This window comes from Pyxicephalus adspersus, chromosome 2 (genome assembly GCF_032062135.1).
Source record: "Pyxicephalus adspersus chromosome 2, UCB_Pads_2.0, whole genome shotgun sequence".
In the NCBI taxonomy this organism is placed as follows: domain Eukaryota; kingdom Metazoa; phylum Chordata; class Amphibia; order Anura; family Pyxicephalidae; genus Pyxicephalus; species Pyxicephalus adspersus.
In genome coordinates, this window is record NC_092859.1 from 32,238,818 (window position 1) to 32,257,560 (window position 18,743).

Sequence of the window (18,743 nt, forward strand, 5' to 3'; positions counted from 1 at the left end):
AACAGATGGAATCAATAGAGAGAGACAAGTTAGACCGCACTTCTGCAGGAACACAGCCAGAATGCACAACCTCACAGTCTAGATACTTATCCTGTTCCAGTTCATTTAGTAGCGAATGTCTCTTGATATCTGCTCATCTGTGTCTTCTTTTTTTATTTCCACTATCTCTTCTGTCTTTCCTCCAGAATGACAATTTCGAGAGGATGATACGGAACAAAAATGTGGTTAATAAAAAATGATCCATGACCATCGCAGGGTAGCTATAGCATGCTTGGGCAAGTCTTGTAGATGCTGGTCTAAGAAGGATGCAGCTTGCTTGAAAAGCTCTTGTGTTTGACCGGTTCACCTGCAGAGATGCCGTCAAAAGGCAGCAATAAAACGACCCCTCAGGGGAGCGGTTTTCAGTTTTGATTGCCTACTTGATATTGTTGTGTACATATTCCAAGTGCAAGGCGGCACTGAGAGTCTTTAATTGTATCCATAAAAGGCTGCATATTGTTGTAGGGTTTCAAAGTCATGCAGAGGGCAAGGTACTTGTTTTGTGAAGAAGCTTTCTTAGTCGACATACCCAGAGAAGTAAGAGCTCCTGTAGATGCAAGGTGGTCACATGTAGAGGCACAATGCTGCAGCTCTTAAGGATCTTCATCTGTTGGTGATACGTTTGTGCTCAACACCAAAAACTTGGTACCACTGGTTTTCAAAACAACATTTTCAGAGCTCAAAAACAGAGGGAACATCCCCTACACCCAAACAACCCACCTCCATACAAGTAATTCAGCCTGAACAAATAATCATCTATTTAATCAGATCTTAACACTTCAACTGCTCCTACCTCTGCTAAACATGTCCTATAAGGCATGGGTCCTCAACCACCGGCTGTCTGACAGGTGGGCCGCGAGAGCAAGGAGACAAGCGGTAGTCCACGGCTCTGGTTGGTGCACTCCCCAGTGGAGTCAGGAAATGGACCCCGCAGAGGGGCGGCTCACCGGCCAGAGCCGTGGATATCGCCCCCCCTACGAATCGCAGAATCAGAGCGGTGTGGGTCTGAGCCGGCCATAGGAGAGTGGATGGGTTCTGACTATATGACATCACTCAGGGGGAAGTTTCTTTACAATTGAGTGACACAGGATTGTGTCCCAGATTGGGGACCACTGCTATAAGGGTGCCCTTAAAGGAAACATTTGTGCCCTATTTAGAACTTTTCTTTTCAAGTCCTGCTCTGTAGTTACACCATTTGGGAGAAAATCTCTCCCAAGGAGGGATATCCACATTTGGGATTTATACTTCCCATTTATTTTGGGTGACAGTGGTCACTGGGGACCATAAAGAGGTTGATGTGTTTTGTAAATACAGAATACCACCCTTCTTTGCCTCCCATTCCCATTATGTGAGTAATTTAAAACCTTATTTGATTCTTGGCAGAATAACAGATATTTGGTTGTAGGTTTAGATATAATTTATAATGTTTGAGGCTTACCATAAAAGCCAGCTTCTAATGAAACTTGGTGGCTAAAGCTGAAAATTACACACACAAGTAAAAAAGTCAGAACACTAACTCCACAACCCTCCCTCCTTCCCCTCCCTGTATGCTCTGTTCAGAGAGTTCCCCCTTTGTAATTTCAATCCGACAGAATGAATCTAAAAGAAACCAGCAAAATCCAGTGTCATGAAGCTTCCTGTATTAAATGTATTATAAGCAAATGGATATAAACTTTTACCACAACGTACCGCAGTGCTTTCCACATGCACTATTATTATTAGATAGTATTTATATAGTCCAGACATATTACACAGCACTTTACAAAGTCCAAAATCATGTCACTAACTGTCCCTCAAAGTGAACCACAATCCATTGTCTCTACCATAGTCACATAGTTACAAAGTAGGTTAGGCTGAAAAAAGACAAAAGTCCATCAAGTTCATCCACTAGGGATATAAACATATCCCAGATATAAAACCCTATGGACATAGCTGGTCCAGAGGAAGGCAAAAAAAACCTTGGTACAATTTGATTGAACAAGAAAAAAATTATTTCGTGATTCCATGAGGCAATCGGATGTTCCCTGGATCAACAGTCTCTGTTATCTTTACTTTAAATCCTTAATACCCAGTTATATTCTGTGCTTCTAGAAAAACATTCAGCTTTTTCATTAAGCAATCTATAGTCATATGTTATTAATACAGTCTAAGGCCAATTTTGAGGGAAAGTTAATTAACCTAACTGTATGTTTTTGGGATGTGGGAGGAAACCGGAGTACCTGGAGGAAACCACACAAACATGGGGAGAACATACAAAATCCATGCAGACAGTGTCCTGGCTGAGATTTGAACCTGGGATCTAGTGCTACAAGGGCATAAATGCTATCCACTGAGCCATCCATGAACCCTAAAAACTGTGTTCTGCATTAACCTCACATATTATAAATTGAGTGCTGAAATAAGCCTGTTTTTTCATTCTAGATATCTAAGAATCTGAAAAACATTGTCAGATCCTGTCGACTATTTGATTATAACCAAAATGGGCAAATTCAGAAGCATGAACTCCGCCGCATACTGGAAAACTACTGCTTCAAAATGAAGAATGCAGAGTATGAAAAGTAAGTGTTGTATGAAAATACTGCGTGTGATTATTTTTGAGAACATTAACATTAAATAATTTTATACAAAAAACTGAACCTTTCACTCAGGTATTGTGACAGTGTGTATAAACCCCAACAATGAACTTTTCCTATTAATATTACACAGTATTTATATAGCGACATCATTTTACGCAGCGCTGTACAAAGTCGATAGTCATGTCAATAACTGTCCCTCAAAGGAGCTCACAATCTAATGTCCCTACCATAGCCATATGTCATTAATGTAGTCTAAGGTCAATTTTGAGGGGAAGACAATTACCCTTACTGCATGTTTTTGGGATGGGGGAGGAAATCAGAGTACCCGGAGGAAACCCATACAAACACAGGGAGAACCTGCAAACTCCATGCACCTAGCGCTGCAAAGGCAGGAGTGCTACCTCTGAGCCACCATGCTGCTTCTCCTATCCCCCTTTTTTTTTTAAATTACAAGATAAATATATAACCTAATAAAAAATAAAGACTTTTTATTTTGTCTGTTATATCTGCCTAGATATGAGCTTTACATTCTTTTGAAAATGTTTTATTCTGTTTGTTTATTAAGTGCAACAAAATACCCGTTGATCCATAAGGAAATCCATATCTGTCCTTTATTCTACACGCTGCAAAATTAATTACAACGCTATTAGGATGTGTGTGAGGACTACCGAACAACTCCCCCCTTTCTACATAACAAATAGAGGGTGGCCTTCCAAACTCAACAGTAGTAGACAAATCCTTATCAATTCTGCCATATAATGCATTTGTTCTTCATAGTAATGTTTGGCCCACTGCACTGTTGGCCCATTATGGCTGCTCTCAGTACCCAGAAGGTAGTTAGATGCACACTTCAGCACAGGTAGTATTTGCCTGTTAACATCTGGAACTTAGCTGTCACCATAGGGCTGTGGGTGCCTGTACTTTATACCTGGGGCAGGTGATTCTCTTTTAATTTTCATGATAGTTTTAGGCAGTTTATTGTAGAAGGGTTTGACAAGTTCTCTTATGCTTTGTCACCGCTGCAGCCAGTACAATTCCCATACTTAAGCCCCAGTCCTTGTATTACTGCAAATTTTACACAGACCGAAAAATGGTTACAGCAACATTACAACCAAAATCAGCCAGCTCATGTTTATTGGCATTACATGCTCAGTAATCAGGGGGGTTATTAGGCACAGGAGTTTACTTTCCTGTACATTAAACAAGCATTGTTCATCATTAGCCTGCATTAAAAGGTTGTGTGTAATTTCCTCTGTTAATGGTGGATAATTACACATGATTTTGGTCAATAAACTATTGGCTAAATACATATCATTTTCTTTATATTGTACTGGCAGCACCAAATTCTCACACTGTACAGGAGATGGAGCTTTTATTAAACAGCACTAGATACAACAATTGTACCTATCCATAGTAGTTATGTTCTAACAAATGTCAGAACTGTGTAAGTGGCTTCCCCACAACACATTAAAGTACATTTGGTAAAATCATTTACATTAAAGATAAAGTAAAGTATATTTTCAGTAATTGCATATTTTGAGTTTTTACATTAATTAACTGTTTTCTTTGAAGTATATGAAAAGATCTCTTTTTAAGCGTCAACATATTCAACCCTAAAAGTAAATTACTATTCTATTTGCAGCATTTATTAAAATAGTATGGCTAGGTTATTGTTCATGCATTTCCTGAAATAGGTCTTCCAAATGTGGTCTTGCATGGCCATGAGAATCAGGTGATTTTTACAAAGTTTATGATCCGAAAAACCTGTTTTCAAAGCAACCAATTACTTTTTGGGGTCTATTTAAAAGGAAGTCAATATGTTTTCAATAGCTATTGTTCAATCAATGTTCTATTGATGAAGGTCAAATTTATTGGTTTAAAAATAGACTCCTGTCAGTTACTTGCAAAGCCTGAATATGAAAACATGCCCAAAAAATGTATTTTAAAAAATATGTAGTTTTTATGTCTTTAAATCACCATTAAAATATAGGTATGAAAATAAATATGTAAAGTTTGTAGGTAGTAACTGCCATACTTACCTCTTCCTCGCTAATGTGCAGGCACCTCTCTCCTGTTCATGCGGGCAGTTTTGAGTCCGGGCCATGCCTGCTCTTCCAGATTTAATCAGTATCGCTCCTCCCGCTGGCCAATCAGGAAATAGCCTCTTGGCTTTTTAGCTAGCTCAGACACAGCACTCTGCGTTCGTGCAATGTGTCTCCACTAGTGCTGAGCCCCCTAGCTCTGCTGAGCATTTCCTCTGCACCTGCGGTTTAATTCAGTGCTGTCTTTGTCCAGCTCCTGTGTTATCCCTTATTGTCCAGTTTGGTGTTTCTTTTCCTGTTCCCTTGTGCTGTTCCAGTGTTCCTCTGTGTCTGCAGTGATTCCTTTGTCTCCTGTGTCACTTGTGCCTCCAGTCGCTTCCTGTGTCTGCGTTGGTCGCCATGTCACCGGTGTCACCACTAGAGGCTCTGGAGAAGACCTCGTTACTGCTTAGATTCTGGGACTTGGCTCTTCCCAGGGCTCACACCACTCCTATGCAAGCCATAGTGCCCCCTAGAGGCCTGTCTCCTCAAGCATGACAGTAGCATTAGAATTTAGCTAATTAACAACCCAATACTTTGTATTTAATTTGAATTATTTTGAAGTATTTTAATTTAAAAATGTATAAATTAAAAAAAATAATTTACACCATATTTAACTGGATCCAATGTGAAAAATTTAACTTTTAGTTGGGTGAATCTTGGGTAAAATCATTAATTAATACGTAATTTCCATTAAGTTACTAATTCTACTCGGAAAACCCTATTGTACCTTCTCTACTAGGCCCCTGGACAGTGGAGGGGATGGCACATTCTTTTGCTCTCCCTTTCCTTTTCCTGACAGCTATCATGCATGCAAATAGATTTGATATTGATATTAGAGGGGACCTTGTGTCCTTTTATCATTTTTTCCTAAATTATAAAAAAAAATAACATATATCTTTGGGACTGTTCCGTCAAAGTACTATTGTCGATCAAAGTATTGGGATTTCTTGCTAATGAGCATTGTATGTTTTCACAGATCACTCTCATTCCTTCCCCCACCACCATTTAGTTGACAATTTAGGTGCAATGTTCAGGGGCTTTGCAATTAATTAGAAAAATCGGTGACTATAGACTTAAATGACAAAAGATGATTACCTTCCTTCTTTAAACAAATAGTTCTTTCCTCCCTTATGTATAGGAAATGAAGAGAGGAAGATGTTTTGAATTCCAGCTTGTATGACAACCATGGCTGCCCCATATATACAGTGAAAGAGGAAGAGAGTTAATGAGTGTTAGTTATGTAATGATCCAAATAGCCATCACCATGTACTTATGGAATTTTAAAATATTCATAGAAGCAAGGTTTTGTAAAGATTAACACACTTTGATAAGATTAGTTAGTTTATGCTGACAAAAAATGACCACTTCCCTGTGACAACACTGCGAAATATCTGATGTCCTGTCAATGGAATGTGACCTCTTTACTCCTACTAAATAATATGATATTGGTTAATTTACCAATAAAAGATTCTGAAGTCTGTCTTACAGCTCCCGGTTCTCCAGCCAAAATCCCACTGGCATAATGAAATTAGGAAGGCAATAACCCGGCGCAGTGTTTTATTTCACAGTAAACCCAGGGTTTTTCACTGCGATCAGAAAAACAGCTTAGATCCTTAAATTGAATTTGTATCCATTCCAGAATCACATAAGCAGTAAATTATAAAACGGCTGCCCGGTTTTCAATTAAACTGCTAAGACACAAGGAAAAGGATTTAAAAGGAGAAACCAGGAGTGCTGGGTGGGTGAAGCTTGGGGAGGGGGGGTGACAATTCACTGCATCACAGCTGTCCTCCCTTGAGCAGTAGGGCCTTACAACAAGCTGGTGCATTCAATGTGCGGCACAAATAAAAGGAGCAGTGAAAAGTATCAGCGCTGTAACTTTTCATGACTGTAATAAAGAAATTCTTGCATGCAAAGCAATAAAGATAATATATGATTGAACACTGAAATAGCAATAGTAAAAATGAAAGAGAGGTGTTCATCAAGACAAAAATTATCAACAGAAATTAAGAATTAACAGAATTCCAAGTGTAGTCCAGGCTATGGACATTTGAATGTATATGTGTTCTCAGCCAATAGTAAATAAGGTTTCAAACAAGCCCTCAATGACCTCAATGTTGCTTCCAGTACTATGAAGCAGGTCTTGCTCACAGCAGTGACATTGAAATCATCCAAGTCAGAACTTAAGTTCTCGCGTATATCGCCAAGATTTTCTCTTTGTTGACATTACAAATAAGAATGCTGCTGAGTCACGGATGAGTGAGTAGTTTAGGGTGAACTCACCTGCTAGGTTATTGCTGGCAGGGTGAGCAGAGTGAAATGACTTGCTGGACCACAGCTTCCATGGTAGAGCAGAATAAACTGACCTGCCGGGTTACTGCTGGGATGGTAAAGCAGAGTGAGTTGAGCTTCTGGGCCACTACTAAAACTAGGGAAACTAGGTGAGTTGAGCTTCAGAGTTACAGCTTGGAGGAAGAGAAGGGGGTGTTGAGTTACTGAGTCACTGTTGGGAGGAAAAAGTAGTAGGAGCTGAGCTGCTGTGTCAGTGCGGGGAGGGTAAACCAGGGGTAAACTTTATCCATAATGCAAAATAAAAAGGTCTTTGCTTGATGTTCCAGTTGGCTTTCAGGTAGCAATTCCTTGTTGTTTGCTAAAGGGAAAAAAGTGTATTTTCAGTGAACTTCAGCATTAAGCCCAATTTACACTGTTGCCTAGTGGAAGTCTTCTTTAATTCTTTACGACTATTTCATAGGTATTATTAATGTGCTGATAATAGTGATGCCAAAATTGTAGTCAATGGTGGCAGCCATCAAATTTCAGATTTTAGTTTACAGTTTGTATTCCAATATTTTTATTAAATTTTAATAAGTAAGACATAAATACAATTTTACACGTAAACATCTTTTAAAAATCAAAACTTTAAGTTATTTACTAATCCTGGATTGTGACACATTACTTACATATTTTACTAGACTAATAATAGAGCACCACCACAGACTGCAACATTCATTTTCTTTAGTTTTATTTAAGTATTCCTGATAATCGCAGAATATCTCTTCCAAGGATCCCAGATCTTATCAAATGTCACTATTTTAGTTTGAAGTGTATGTGTCATCTTTATCATTTACCATGATCCAGTCCAATTTAATAATAAATGGACTCATTTTAGTTGTAGATGCTTTCCAGGACTTAGCTAATGTGATCCGTGCAGCTAATAAAATCATAAGTTTCAGTGAGGACTTTGGGGCTACTAGATCACATCTGCTAAGTACAGTCTCTGGGGAGGCTTTCACCTCTCTTTCTAAAACTTTTGATATTACAATAAATATCTTACTCCAAAATGTTTGAGCCACTGGACATATCCACCACATATGAAATAATGTGCCCATCACAGCCTCGAAAACACAGCGTCGAAGATAATGGGTGAAATTTAAATATCCTTTCAGGGACCAAATACCAACAAAGCATGATTTTTTTAATTGGCCTCAACTAATGCTGAGGTCAATGTTTTTTTTGAGATATCATTCCACTCTTCCCTTGAATTTGCCCTACCTAAGTCTCTATCCCAAGACTTCATATAATTCAGTTTATTAGAAGATGACATCAATATACTATAAATTATTGAGATTTGTCCCTTTTTATCCCTTAATGTTTTACAAGACTTTCAAAAGCTGTGAGACCCAATGGTTGTGGGGCTGACCTAATTTTAGAACGTATAAAATATCTAATTTGCCTATATTGAAAGTATTCATTATTTGGAAGTCTCCCATTACTAATAAGGTATTCTAAACTAAGCATGTCCCGTTTATCTAATATATCATGTATATGTTCGAACCCTTTATCATACCACCATTGAAAACTCATGCTTTCATTGCCCGGAGAAAACTCTGGGTTATCCCATAATGGGGCAAGAGAAGTATGTACTGAGCTCAGTTCTGATTTATTTTTCATCTTGTCCCATAGCATTAATGAGTGAGATAAGGTTGGACAGTCTCTATATTGTCTACGTTTCCTAGGGACCCACATTAATGATGCCATTTTGCCCCTTTTAACTTCAAATTCTTCCATCTTTACCCATTGAGGTCTATTACCCCTTAGTGTGGAGATCGAAAGTTGTGAAAGTTGAGCCGCTAATATTGTTTAAAGGAGGGAACCCCCATACCCCCTTGAGAACATGAAGCCAGCATAGTTTGTTTCTGAACCCTACCTCGTTTTCCTCCCCAAACAAAATTCATAACCTTTGCCTGAAAAGAGGCCAGTGTTGATGGAGGAATACACAATGGGAGAGTACAAAATAGGTATAATACCCGAGGTAGGATATTCATCTTGACTGCTGCTATACGGCCTAGATGGAGGGGCAACAGCCCATTTATTAAAGTCTGCAAATTTTTTTTTTAAATAAGGAAATATAATTTACTTGGAATAAAGATTTATATGCAGGGGTCAAATAAATTCCCAGATATTGAAGGGATTGAACTTCTCAACAAAAATCAAAATTATCTTTCACCTTTATAATTTGATTATCCGGGATAATATTATTTAAAGCCTGAGATTTCGAAAAATTAACTTAAAGGCCTGTAATTCCTGCAAATTTATCTAGTGTTCTAAACAAATTAGGTAAAGTGGTGTGAGGGGAGGGTATGTACATTAAGATATCATCTGCATAGAGTGGACATTTATGCTCTTTCGTGCCACACCAGATTCCTTTAATATCTGGGTGAGCACGAATCGCTATCGCCAAAGGCTCTATCAATAAAGCAAACAAAAGAGGCGAAAGAGGACACCCTTGCCTTGTTCCCCTTTTAATAACAATACTAGTGGAGAGCAAACCTCCTAGTGAAATATTCACTTTCGCCTTATCATATAATACTATCAAAAGCTTTTTGTAAATCAATAGCAAGTATCGCTTCCCTCTTTTTTCCACCATCCCAATTAGTATGTAATAACTTTATTAAATCTATAGTGCGTCATATTTGATCGGAAGCTTGTCTACACGGAATGAACCCTTGAATGCTTTGAGGATCTCATTCCCCGCTATAGGTTTATCCATAAGATCCACATATTCAGGTTTTAGCTTTGGAAGCTGTCTCTCCTTAAAAAATGCTTCCTTACGCACGAGTTAAAATTTGTTGATTCCCATAAAGTGAGGAATAAAACTTCTCAAAGACCTTTTCCTCTGAGTTTTGAGTAAGCGTTCCATCTTTTGTTTTAATCTTAGGGAGTGTATAAATTTTAGGTCTAGGGTTCAGTTTATTAGCTAATAATTTTCTTGGCTTATCTCCCCACGTATATAATTTATGGGCCAACCCTCTCAAGGATTTCTCCGCCCTCGTAGTCAATAACAAATTAAGTTCAGTTCACTTTGCTTCAATTTGAGAGCTAGGAATAGATTTTGGATTGGATTTATGACACTTTCTGTTGATTCCCCAGTCTGATTAATTCTCCTCTTACATATGCCTTATGAGCTTCCCAATTGTTAGCTGGGGAAGTATCCCCTGGTAAATTAAAATTAAAATATTCAGAGATCAGAGATCCAACCTCCGCCTTAATCTCTGGGTCAGATAACAGACTCTCATTTAGCCTCCAACGAAATCCAGATTGCATGGTTTGAAATGCGATTAGATTCACCATAACAGGGTCATGATCTCACCATGGTACTGAGTTGATCTTTGCTTTAGCTACTATAGAATCGAGTTAGAATGGGTAAATATATGATCAGTTCAGGAATATTGATTATGGGCAACCAAAAAGTACGTAAAATCCCTTTCTGAACGATTCATTTCATGCCAAATATCAATAGGATCAAATTTTTTTCAATAATTCAGACAACTTACAGCTCTTTTTAGGTGGATACCAATATCTAGGCTTCTTCGTTTTGTCCAAAAATTTATCTGAGGCCAAATTAGAATCTCCCAACCATATAAGCGTTCCCTGTGCAAAGGAATCCACTTTATGCAACAATGAATTAAAAAATGCAATCTGACCTTAATTTGGGGCATAATAGGTGGCAACCGTTATCTTCTGACCTGAAATAGTTCTACATACCATAAAATATCTTCCTTCTGGGTCTTGAAGTACCTTTTGTACTAAAAAATTAAGATGTCTAGCAAAACATAACATCACTCCACCCTTTTTTTTCTGAGTTTGCACAATAATTTACAGGAAATCTCCTATGAAAAAAATGCAGCATTGATTTATTAGTAAAATGGGTCTCTTGTACTGCAAGAATATCTATTTTTAGCGAGTTATATTAGTGAAAGGCCTTCACTCGCTTAAGTTAGGAGTTCAGGCCTTGAACATTATAGGGCTGATTTAGTTTCGTATGTTAGTGTTGGTGATCCTGCCATAAATGAAAAAAGTAAAAAAAAAACTGTTAAAAACTGTTTTTGCTCAAAGCCCTCAGGGAAAAGGGAAAAAACACTAGGGAAAAGACACAGACAGGGAAAAAACATACATAATACCACAAACAAAAACACATAAAAAACTGATTCTCTTATGTAAAAATTTCTGGGGGTCCTGAGCTGATCCCTCCCCCCACCAATTACACTTCAACCTAAGAGGGCATGTATCACCCATTCAGCTCCCCCAGCCCCTTAGAAATAAAATAAACAATCATACCTAATTAATAACCCCAGCACTAAGAGAACTTAATCAAAGCTTATGTCATTTCAGACCAGACTAAAACAGGTAATCACTTAAACAGGCTATATTTCATACATTTGTTTAGAAAAAGAGTTATTTATCACTTGTTGTTACAGCTTTGTATCAGAAATAAACAATCTATCTCAATAACAAGCCTTTCATATAGAGAGGCAGAAGTAAACCTCCGCCTCAGCTCATGGTTTCAACAATTATATTCTAGAGCCTTTTTTTTTGAGCCCTGATCAGCCTTTTGCCACAAAGGGTATAATGAAACTGGATCTGCTTCTGCATGGTGATGTTGAATATCAGAATCGTAGAAGAGTAAGTCCAGCTTGGTTAGCAACTGTTTGCCTTCCTCATAGGATACAAAAGCGATACAAAAGCGATGTTCCTTCCCTGATGTTGGAGAATTACACAAAATGGAAAGGCCCAGAGATACTTTATTTTATGAAGAATAAAAGCTTGAAGCAGTGGTTTCAGGGATCTCCTACTTTGTATAGTAAAGGGTGAGATATCAGAATAAATCTGAACTGTCACTCCCGCCATTATCACTGGCTCCAAACCCCTAGAGATTTTCATTAAAGCTTCTTTAGTAAAATAATAGTGAAGTTTCACTAATATATCCCTTGGGGACCATCTGTTTTAGGTGTTAGGTGTTTTATGAGCTCCATCAATCTCAAGGTGTGTTTTAGGCAAGTCAGGCAATTTTTCTCTAAGAAATTTTTGAACCACCATAGTCACATCTTTAAAAGTCTCTGGTAAACCTCTTATATAAAAATTAGTTTGCCTAGAGCTATTTTCCAAATCATCAATCTTATATTGTAATTCTTGCACTTGAGATTCCATTCCTGTAATCTGTTTAGTATTCTGGGTTACTTTAATAGCGGTAGTGTCCAGTTTTTTTTAAATAACTTGTTATCTGTTACCAAGCCCGTGCAAATCATGCCTAAACTCAAAAGTAATGGAGGCTGAAGTACTCGCCAGTTCGGTGTGCAGGAGAGCCGCCAGGTGTGCAAATAATCTAGACTCCCCCTCAGAGAGTGGGGGTAGCACAACAGGGCTAGAGTCCTCCTGAGCAGGAACATTAACTTTATCCATTAAGGTAGTATTCATATTACTAATCCTTTTCTCTTTAGTACTGGTGTTAGAGGATATAGGGCTTTGCAATATTAAATGGCCCTGTAACGTACTTTCATTTTGCTGTGACAATGGAGAACCAGAGCTTTCCATAGATGTTTCCGAGTTTGCATGCGGGTAAACCCCCTTCCATTCTCTTCTTTCTGTCCCCTTGGTGCTTCCTGCACCAGTAGTTAGGGAGCTGCGTGGGTTTAGTTGCAGGGACCGCAGTGCAGTACAGCTATCAGCCATCTTACTCTGTGCTTGTAACTGCTGGACAACCCAGTCTTTTGATTTTCCCGCTGCTTTTCCCACCATTCTGCGGACTTAAAGGTTGTTGCTGTATGAAGCCCGCGTCCTGGTAAGCACAGGGCCGGGTGTCCAGTTTACAGTTTGATGGTTTCTAATTGCTAACAATAAATAAACAAACCTTGCTCATTTTATTTCTCATTGATCTTTCCATGACTGATGCTTGAACAAAGCCTAAAATTTTGTTTATTTTCAAAAGTCCTCTATTAACAGTAATTCGGCTTGCATTAAATCTTCAGTCATAATACACTAGGGACAGGCAGAAGCCAAATAACCTTGCATTTGGACACTCCAATTCTAAACTGAATGTTTTTTTCTTTTTTGTTTTTCTTCAGGCTTTGGAACAGATATTGTATTGGAAAAAGACACACACTGGACTATAAAGAACTGCTGAGAAACCTAGGGATTAATGTAGAGCAGCATAGCAAACCAATACAAGAAAATGTTGCCCGAGGTAAGGAAATCAGCAGTCCAGGAATGGTACTAGGCCATTTATTACTATCACATGCAATAATTGTAAATGTTTTGGCACTGTCCTAGGAAAATGTGGTGGGCTATCAGTATACTAGATATTTAAAAATCTTCTTTGTCAGCCTCTTGCATATAGCTGCATGGTCAACACTGATATAAGAAAAGGAAACAGTTTCTAACATTTTTGTCTACATCTTAGGCCAACAAGGAGTTTAGAACTTTAGTTCCAGACAGTTCAGATTTACAGTCTGGCATACCATACAAAATCTTGGCTCCCAACTTCTTTTTCCCATATAATTATCTTAATTTACTTTTTCCTAAAGTAATGCCATCTGTGTAAAAAACACAATTCCCTCTATTTTACACTACATTAGTATCATAGTCACGATTATTAATTGTTAGCTTTTATCCTGTCTAAAAGGAAAACTGTACAGTGAGAAAAAATGCATTTTGTTGCTTATGATCAGGTTATTTCTCCTAGTTTGTTTACTTATCAATTAGAATCATTATCTCTTTCTCCCCTAAATCAGAGATTGTATGTGTGTGTGCATATCCAGACTTAAAAACTGGATTTTATTCTTCTCAGAGGTTCTAATCCATACCTCCATATCTTTGGATATTACCAATCCAATACTCAGGGTGCTGATTTAGATTGTGACCCAAGACTCCTTTTTACACTGGTGTTGGTACCTCATTTGATAACCCCAATTATTTCTGTTCAGACATGGGAGTTTTCTATTGTGGGGCACAGGGTCTTAAATACTTTAGAGTTACTATTACACTAAAAGGCAGCTTAAGACTTTTAGTAAGAGTTCTTACAGGTAAATCATCATTTTCAAATTTTGTAATGATAAATAATGAGCACATTATTATACATGCAACATCGAGAAATACAAAAACATTCACAGTACATAAGATAAAAGTCTCAGCTTCTAAACAAACTTTGTGGAGCTTACATGGACTAACATGATACTTCTTAGTAGTATAGGTTTTCATATAGTCCATTTAACCCAAAGGTATATTGTACTTGACACCGTTTGTAAAAACAGAGTGATTCTCCCAGACCAACGCATTTCACACTACTGAGCTTCTTCAGGGGATATTGGCATCTATCAAGCAACTTGAATTGGAATAGGTGGTAAGGAGTCGATGACAAGGTGGCAAAAGTATCAAGATTACTTAAGACTTTTTGGTGCAAGATAAATGCCAGTACATTGTTGGCTATTTGGATTCTTGCTTAAGAATTTAAAGAAGGCATTCAGAGTGAAAAAGAAATATCATGTATTATTGTTAATCTTAAGTAAGCTCCACAAAGTTTGTTCTGGAGCTGAGATTTATGTCTTATGTACTACGTCAATGTTATTGTATTTCTCTTTGTTCCATGTATAATATACCAAGTATTTATCAATACAAAATTTGCCCGAAAAAACCTTTCTGCTCTTTCGTTTTTCCTTTTATTTATACTAATTTTAAGGGGCTGGCAATCACAATTCTATTTTGATACCTGTATTACTGGATGATCAAGTTCCTTTCTGTCCCCTTTAATATGTACTAAAATATCCAACAAGCTTTTATAGATGTGATAGTCAGGTGTCTGCCACTTTTCAACATCCCTTGATTTTACCAGGTTTATATGCAACCATTTCCTGTAAGTGTGAATAAACCCTTTACCCTTAATGATAAGTGTCCACAAAGACTTTTATAATCTAAATTTAACTAACATGGATGAAAAGGTTGTCTTCCAACATCTGTAATTTAAATGACAAGAGTATGGGAACAGAGGTGGAGTTGTGGCCCCCAGCACCCAATCAGATCTTTTGTAGAAAATTAATAATTGAAAGTCATTTTTAAAGTTTCACTTTGCTCTGGTGTTTGCATATCAGCCCCAGCATCCCTTTACGTAAAATATTTCGAAATTTCTGTTTTCTCTTTCTCCAGTTCTCAAATGTTTATTTGTTTTCTGACACTTCCTTGATACTGATATACTGCTAAGTAAACAGCAAAGTCTTCAACCATCAGGAAGAATGTTTTCAGAAGATCTTGTAATTAATTCCTGGTGTTTATTAGCACAGGGAACAGAGTATCTTGTTGCTCTTTTCTGGTGAATAATGATGGCGTGTGAAAAGCTAAAGTTATAAAGCAGAAACCTTCCTACAGACCTAACAGAAACAAACCTTGTATACAACCTCAGTCTGCACTGTGGCTAGGTTAAAATAGACTTTCCGAAAGGTCTGTCCACCATCACACATAGTTAAGCCACCCAATGAGGATATAATATTATACATTTACCCTTTTATGCACAAAACCCTAATTCATCAAAATTTATCTTTGTTCATGTTTTTGATGCTGGGCATACTTACTAGAGAACCTTGTAAATAATGCAAATATTGTTAATAAAGCAAGTAAGCGTGGTTAAAGGTAAAGTTAAGTCCAGCGATAAAACCAAATATTTAACTTTCACTGCAGCTTCAGCAGCACAACTTAATCGTTAACATTTTCACTTCTGTTGACATTTTCACTTCTATTGTTTTTGGCCACACAAAAACCACCTTTGCTATAAACTAAGTTACTTTCACTTAGCACATTTAATGAATAAGTTCAGTTTTATCAGGGATATTGTTTTTTTTCTTTGATAAGAATACATGTATTGATTCCCCTAAAATATATTTGAAGCCAAAACGTGTTTGTTTGTTTAGGATGAAGTAGGGAGGAGTTAAAGCCCTGTTAGCATAATTATTTTGCTGCCTATTTTCAAATGGACATATTTGTCTTCTATTCTGGTTCTGGAGGCACATCAGGAAGTAATAGGTAATTTCTCAAAGTGTAAATCATAGCTGTGAGCTATGGGATAACCCCCATTGGACAGTACTCGTGCTTGATGAAAAACCCAGTCCTGTCACAAGGAGTGAGCTACATGCTCCCCCATTCCTTAGAAGTGCTGGGTATTTTCTCAACTAAAAGGTTAATATTTTCTAATTGGCAGAGAGGGGTTAGTGCTCAACTGAACCATTGATTTTTACAATTGCAATGAAGTTAGGCTGCAAAAAAACTAAATACTTTGTCTGCGTTTTGCTAGAACAGCCTCCCTTATGCTGGAACAACGCTGGAAATCGAAACACCGCTGCTCTGTTTAGCAGCTGCAACCTGGGTCTCAAGTGGTATGGCACACCCCATGCAGTTACTTTGCTCCAATTTATAAGGCTTGTGCTCCATGAATAGATTTGCCGGTTGAAGAACAGTAACTGTGTTGGGGTAATGGAGCACAACTATCCAGATCGCCAAGTGCCACAGATTTGACACAAATGTGTGAAAGAGATGAGCAGCGAAGTCCTAAGCTCATAAAAGTTCAAAATGGAACTTTTGCCCCGAGTAAGAACCTTCCTATGACAAAATTGACCTTACGTTGTTCATTCAGCAATGGCTAAGGTACTATTTCTTCTGGATTACTGAGACAGAAAGTCAGAGAAAATCTCCCCAGTGGGGACACAGACTGAAAGTTAGGCCTGACAGATTGTTTAAATAAAGATTTCAGGTTGTTCTGCTAGCATGGTTTCAAACACATTTTCCTAATTAATAATATTTTTATGAATACATATTTGGACAAAAGGGTGGCATTTCGTATTTTCTTGTGTCAATTAACCTTTTCTTTTGCAACCTTTGGTACATTCAGTGGTTCCATGGTGTGCTAGAAATGAATTAGTGACTGGTTTTCCTCATGTTTTACATTTTTGTGCAATGTTTGACAGCTTACCTTTATTTGTGATCTTAAATTATCTGTTTGTCAAGTGTCAGAATGTATATTTTAAATTTATCTGCTGGGTTTTTGTCATTTTTTTCCATTACTTTTACATGGTGAAGAATATTTTTTAGGAAACTATAGCAATTCAGTCTGTCAATCTTCTATAGTCTGGAATTTATCAGCATCTGCTGCTACTGTCTACTGCAGCCTTTTATATATTTTTACATGGAAAACACCTGGTATTTATAGCTCATGTGACATTAGTATGAACAGTAATTTTTGATACAAGAATGAATAACTTGGCATACTTGTAATATTTATTTGACACCCAGGGTGGCTTTATAACACAAAATTAAGTTTAGTAATATTTTTGAAATAAAAAAAAAAATAATTCTCATAGAATAAATGCAGAGTACGTCAATGAGTACACATGCTTGTTGTTTGGAACATTTTTAGTTTTTTTGTTTTTCAATAAAAGACTTTCTTTATTTCACCATTTTTGCTAAAGTATAAAACCAATAATTCTTTAATTATGTACTTTTTTAAAGCATTAAACTGGGAGGCCACAAAGTTAGAGCAAGAAAAGGTCTGGAGAATGCCTTCTACACCTGGTAAAATTAATGCAGAGGACTTCACCCTCGAGGAAATAGAAGCAGCATTTAGAAAGAAGGTAATGTTGAGGAAATTTGGGCTTACCTAGTAGCTCAGTAAAATTTTATTGGGCAATGAAATGTAATTTGTTACTTATCCAGTATATTGGAAAAGTTTGGCATTTCTCATCATCCAGTCACTGTTCTTCTTGCTGGTGAATAAGCTTTACCTGAGGATCTCCTGCTTCTGATTTATTCATTTATGTGAATTTTTACTTTCTTTTATCCTTTTAACAAATCCAGTTTAAACAATGTGTGAAGAGGGTTCTTTATCCAAAAAGAAGTAATCATATAAAATTGGTATTGTGTTGTGCCTAGCCTGTATGATTCGACATTAAGTGTAGGTAGAGAAGAAGAGACAGACAGGCTTTTTGTGGCACAATAGTTTGATCGTGTATATGTTATTTATTTAATACGAGTTTTTAAGGCTAATCTAAACAGAACTCAACTGTGCTATAACCTTCTGCTAACACATATCTACTATGCTAAACAGCGTGATTTTGTGAACAAAATTACCATATATGCACATTAACAGACACTTATACAGAATTGTTCTCCAGTCTCTGACTCATTTGCCCTGATGAAGCTCTTCTTGGGCGAAATGCCTCGGGAATTGCCCCTATTGGGGCATTCGAAAATCAGTAGACATCCCTAAAATTCCCTGAAACTTTTTATATCCAAATGACATCCCTGCCTAAACAGATCTTAGGCACGATATACAATTCAATATCCCCCTTTCACCTTTTGTCCAGGAACTGAAGTGAAAATTCACGGTAATACAAGAACTGCATCCAAAACCAGTTATTAAGTACTACATTAAAAATATATCACACAAACACATTAACAACATAGGTGACATAACATGTACACAAAGCCATATAAAAGCAATATAGTAATACTATCTAGTTTTGACCAATCAGTAAACCAAAATGATCACGTGTTTCGCAGAACAACGTCTGCTTTATCAGATCAAAGTTTGGTAGTAAGACTGATCAGAACATAAGGTATCTTGATTCTAAATGTTGCCACACTATGGTTTGAAACGATAAAGAAAATTTTGCAAATTAATGTAAATATAAACATACCCATATGTTGGAACATAGTAAGGTATATTGGT

At 37.2% G+C, this 18,743-nt stretch overlaps 1 protein-coding gene across 1 annotated transcript in view; it reads left to right on the top strand.

Moving 5' to 3' along the window:
- Positions 1-18,743, top strand: part of EFCAB6 (EF-hand calcium binding domain 6) — an 87,189-nt gene that overhangs the window by 13,603 nt on the left and 54,843 nt on the right. The window contains exons 6-8 of the mRNA XM_072400303.1: positions 2,461-2,597; positions 13,102-13,220; positions 17,525-17,646. Coding sequence (XP_072256404.1) covers positions 2,461-2,597; positions 13,102-13,220; positions 17,525-17,646 — 378 coding nt within the window. The remainder of the gene's footprint in view (positions 1-2,460; positions 2,598-13,101; positions 13,221-17,524; positions 17,647-18,743) is intronic.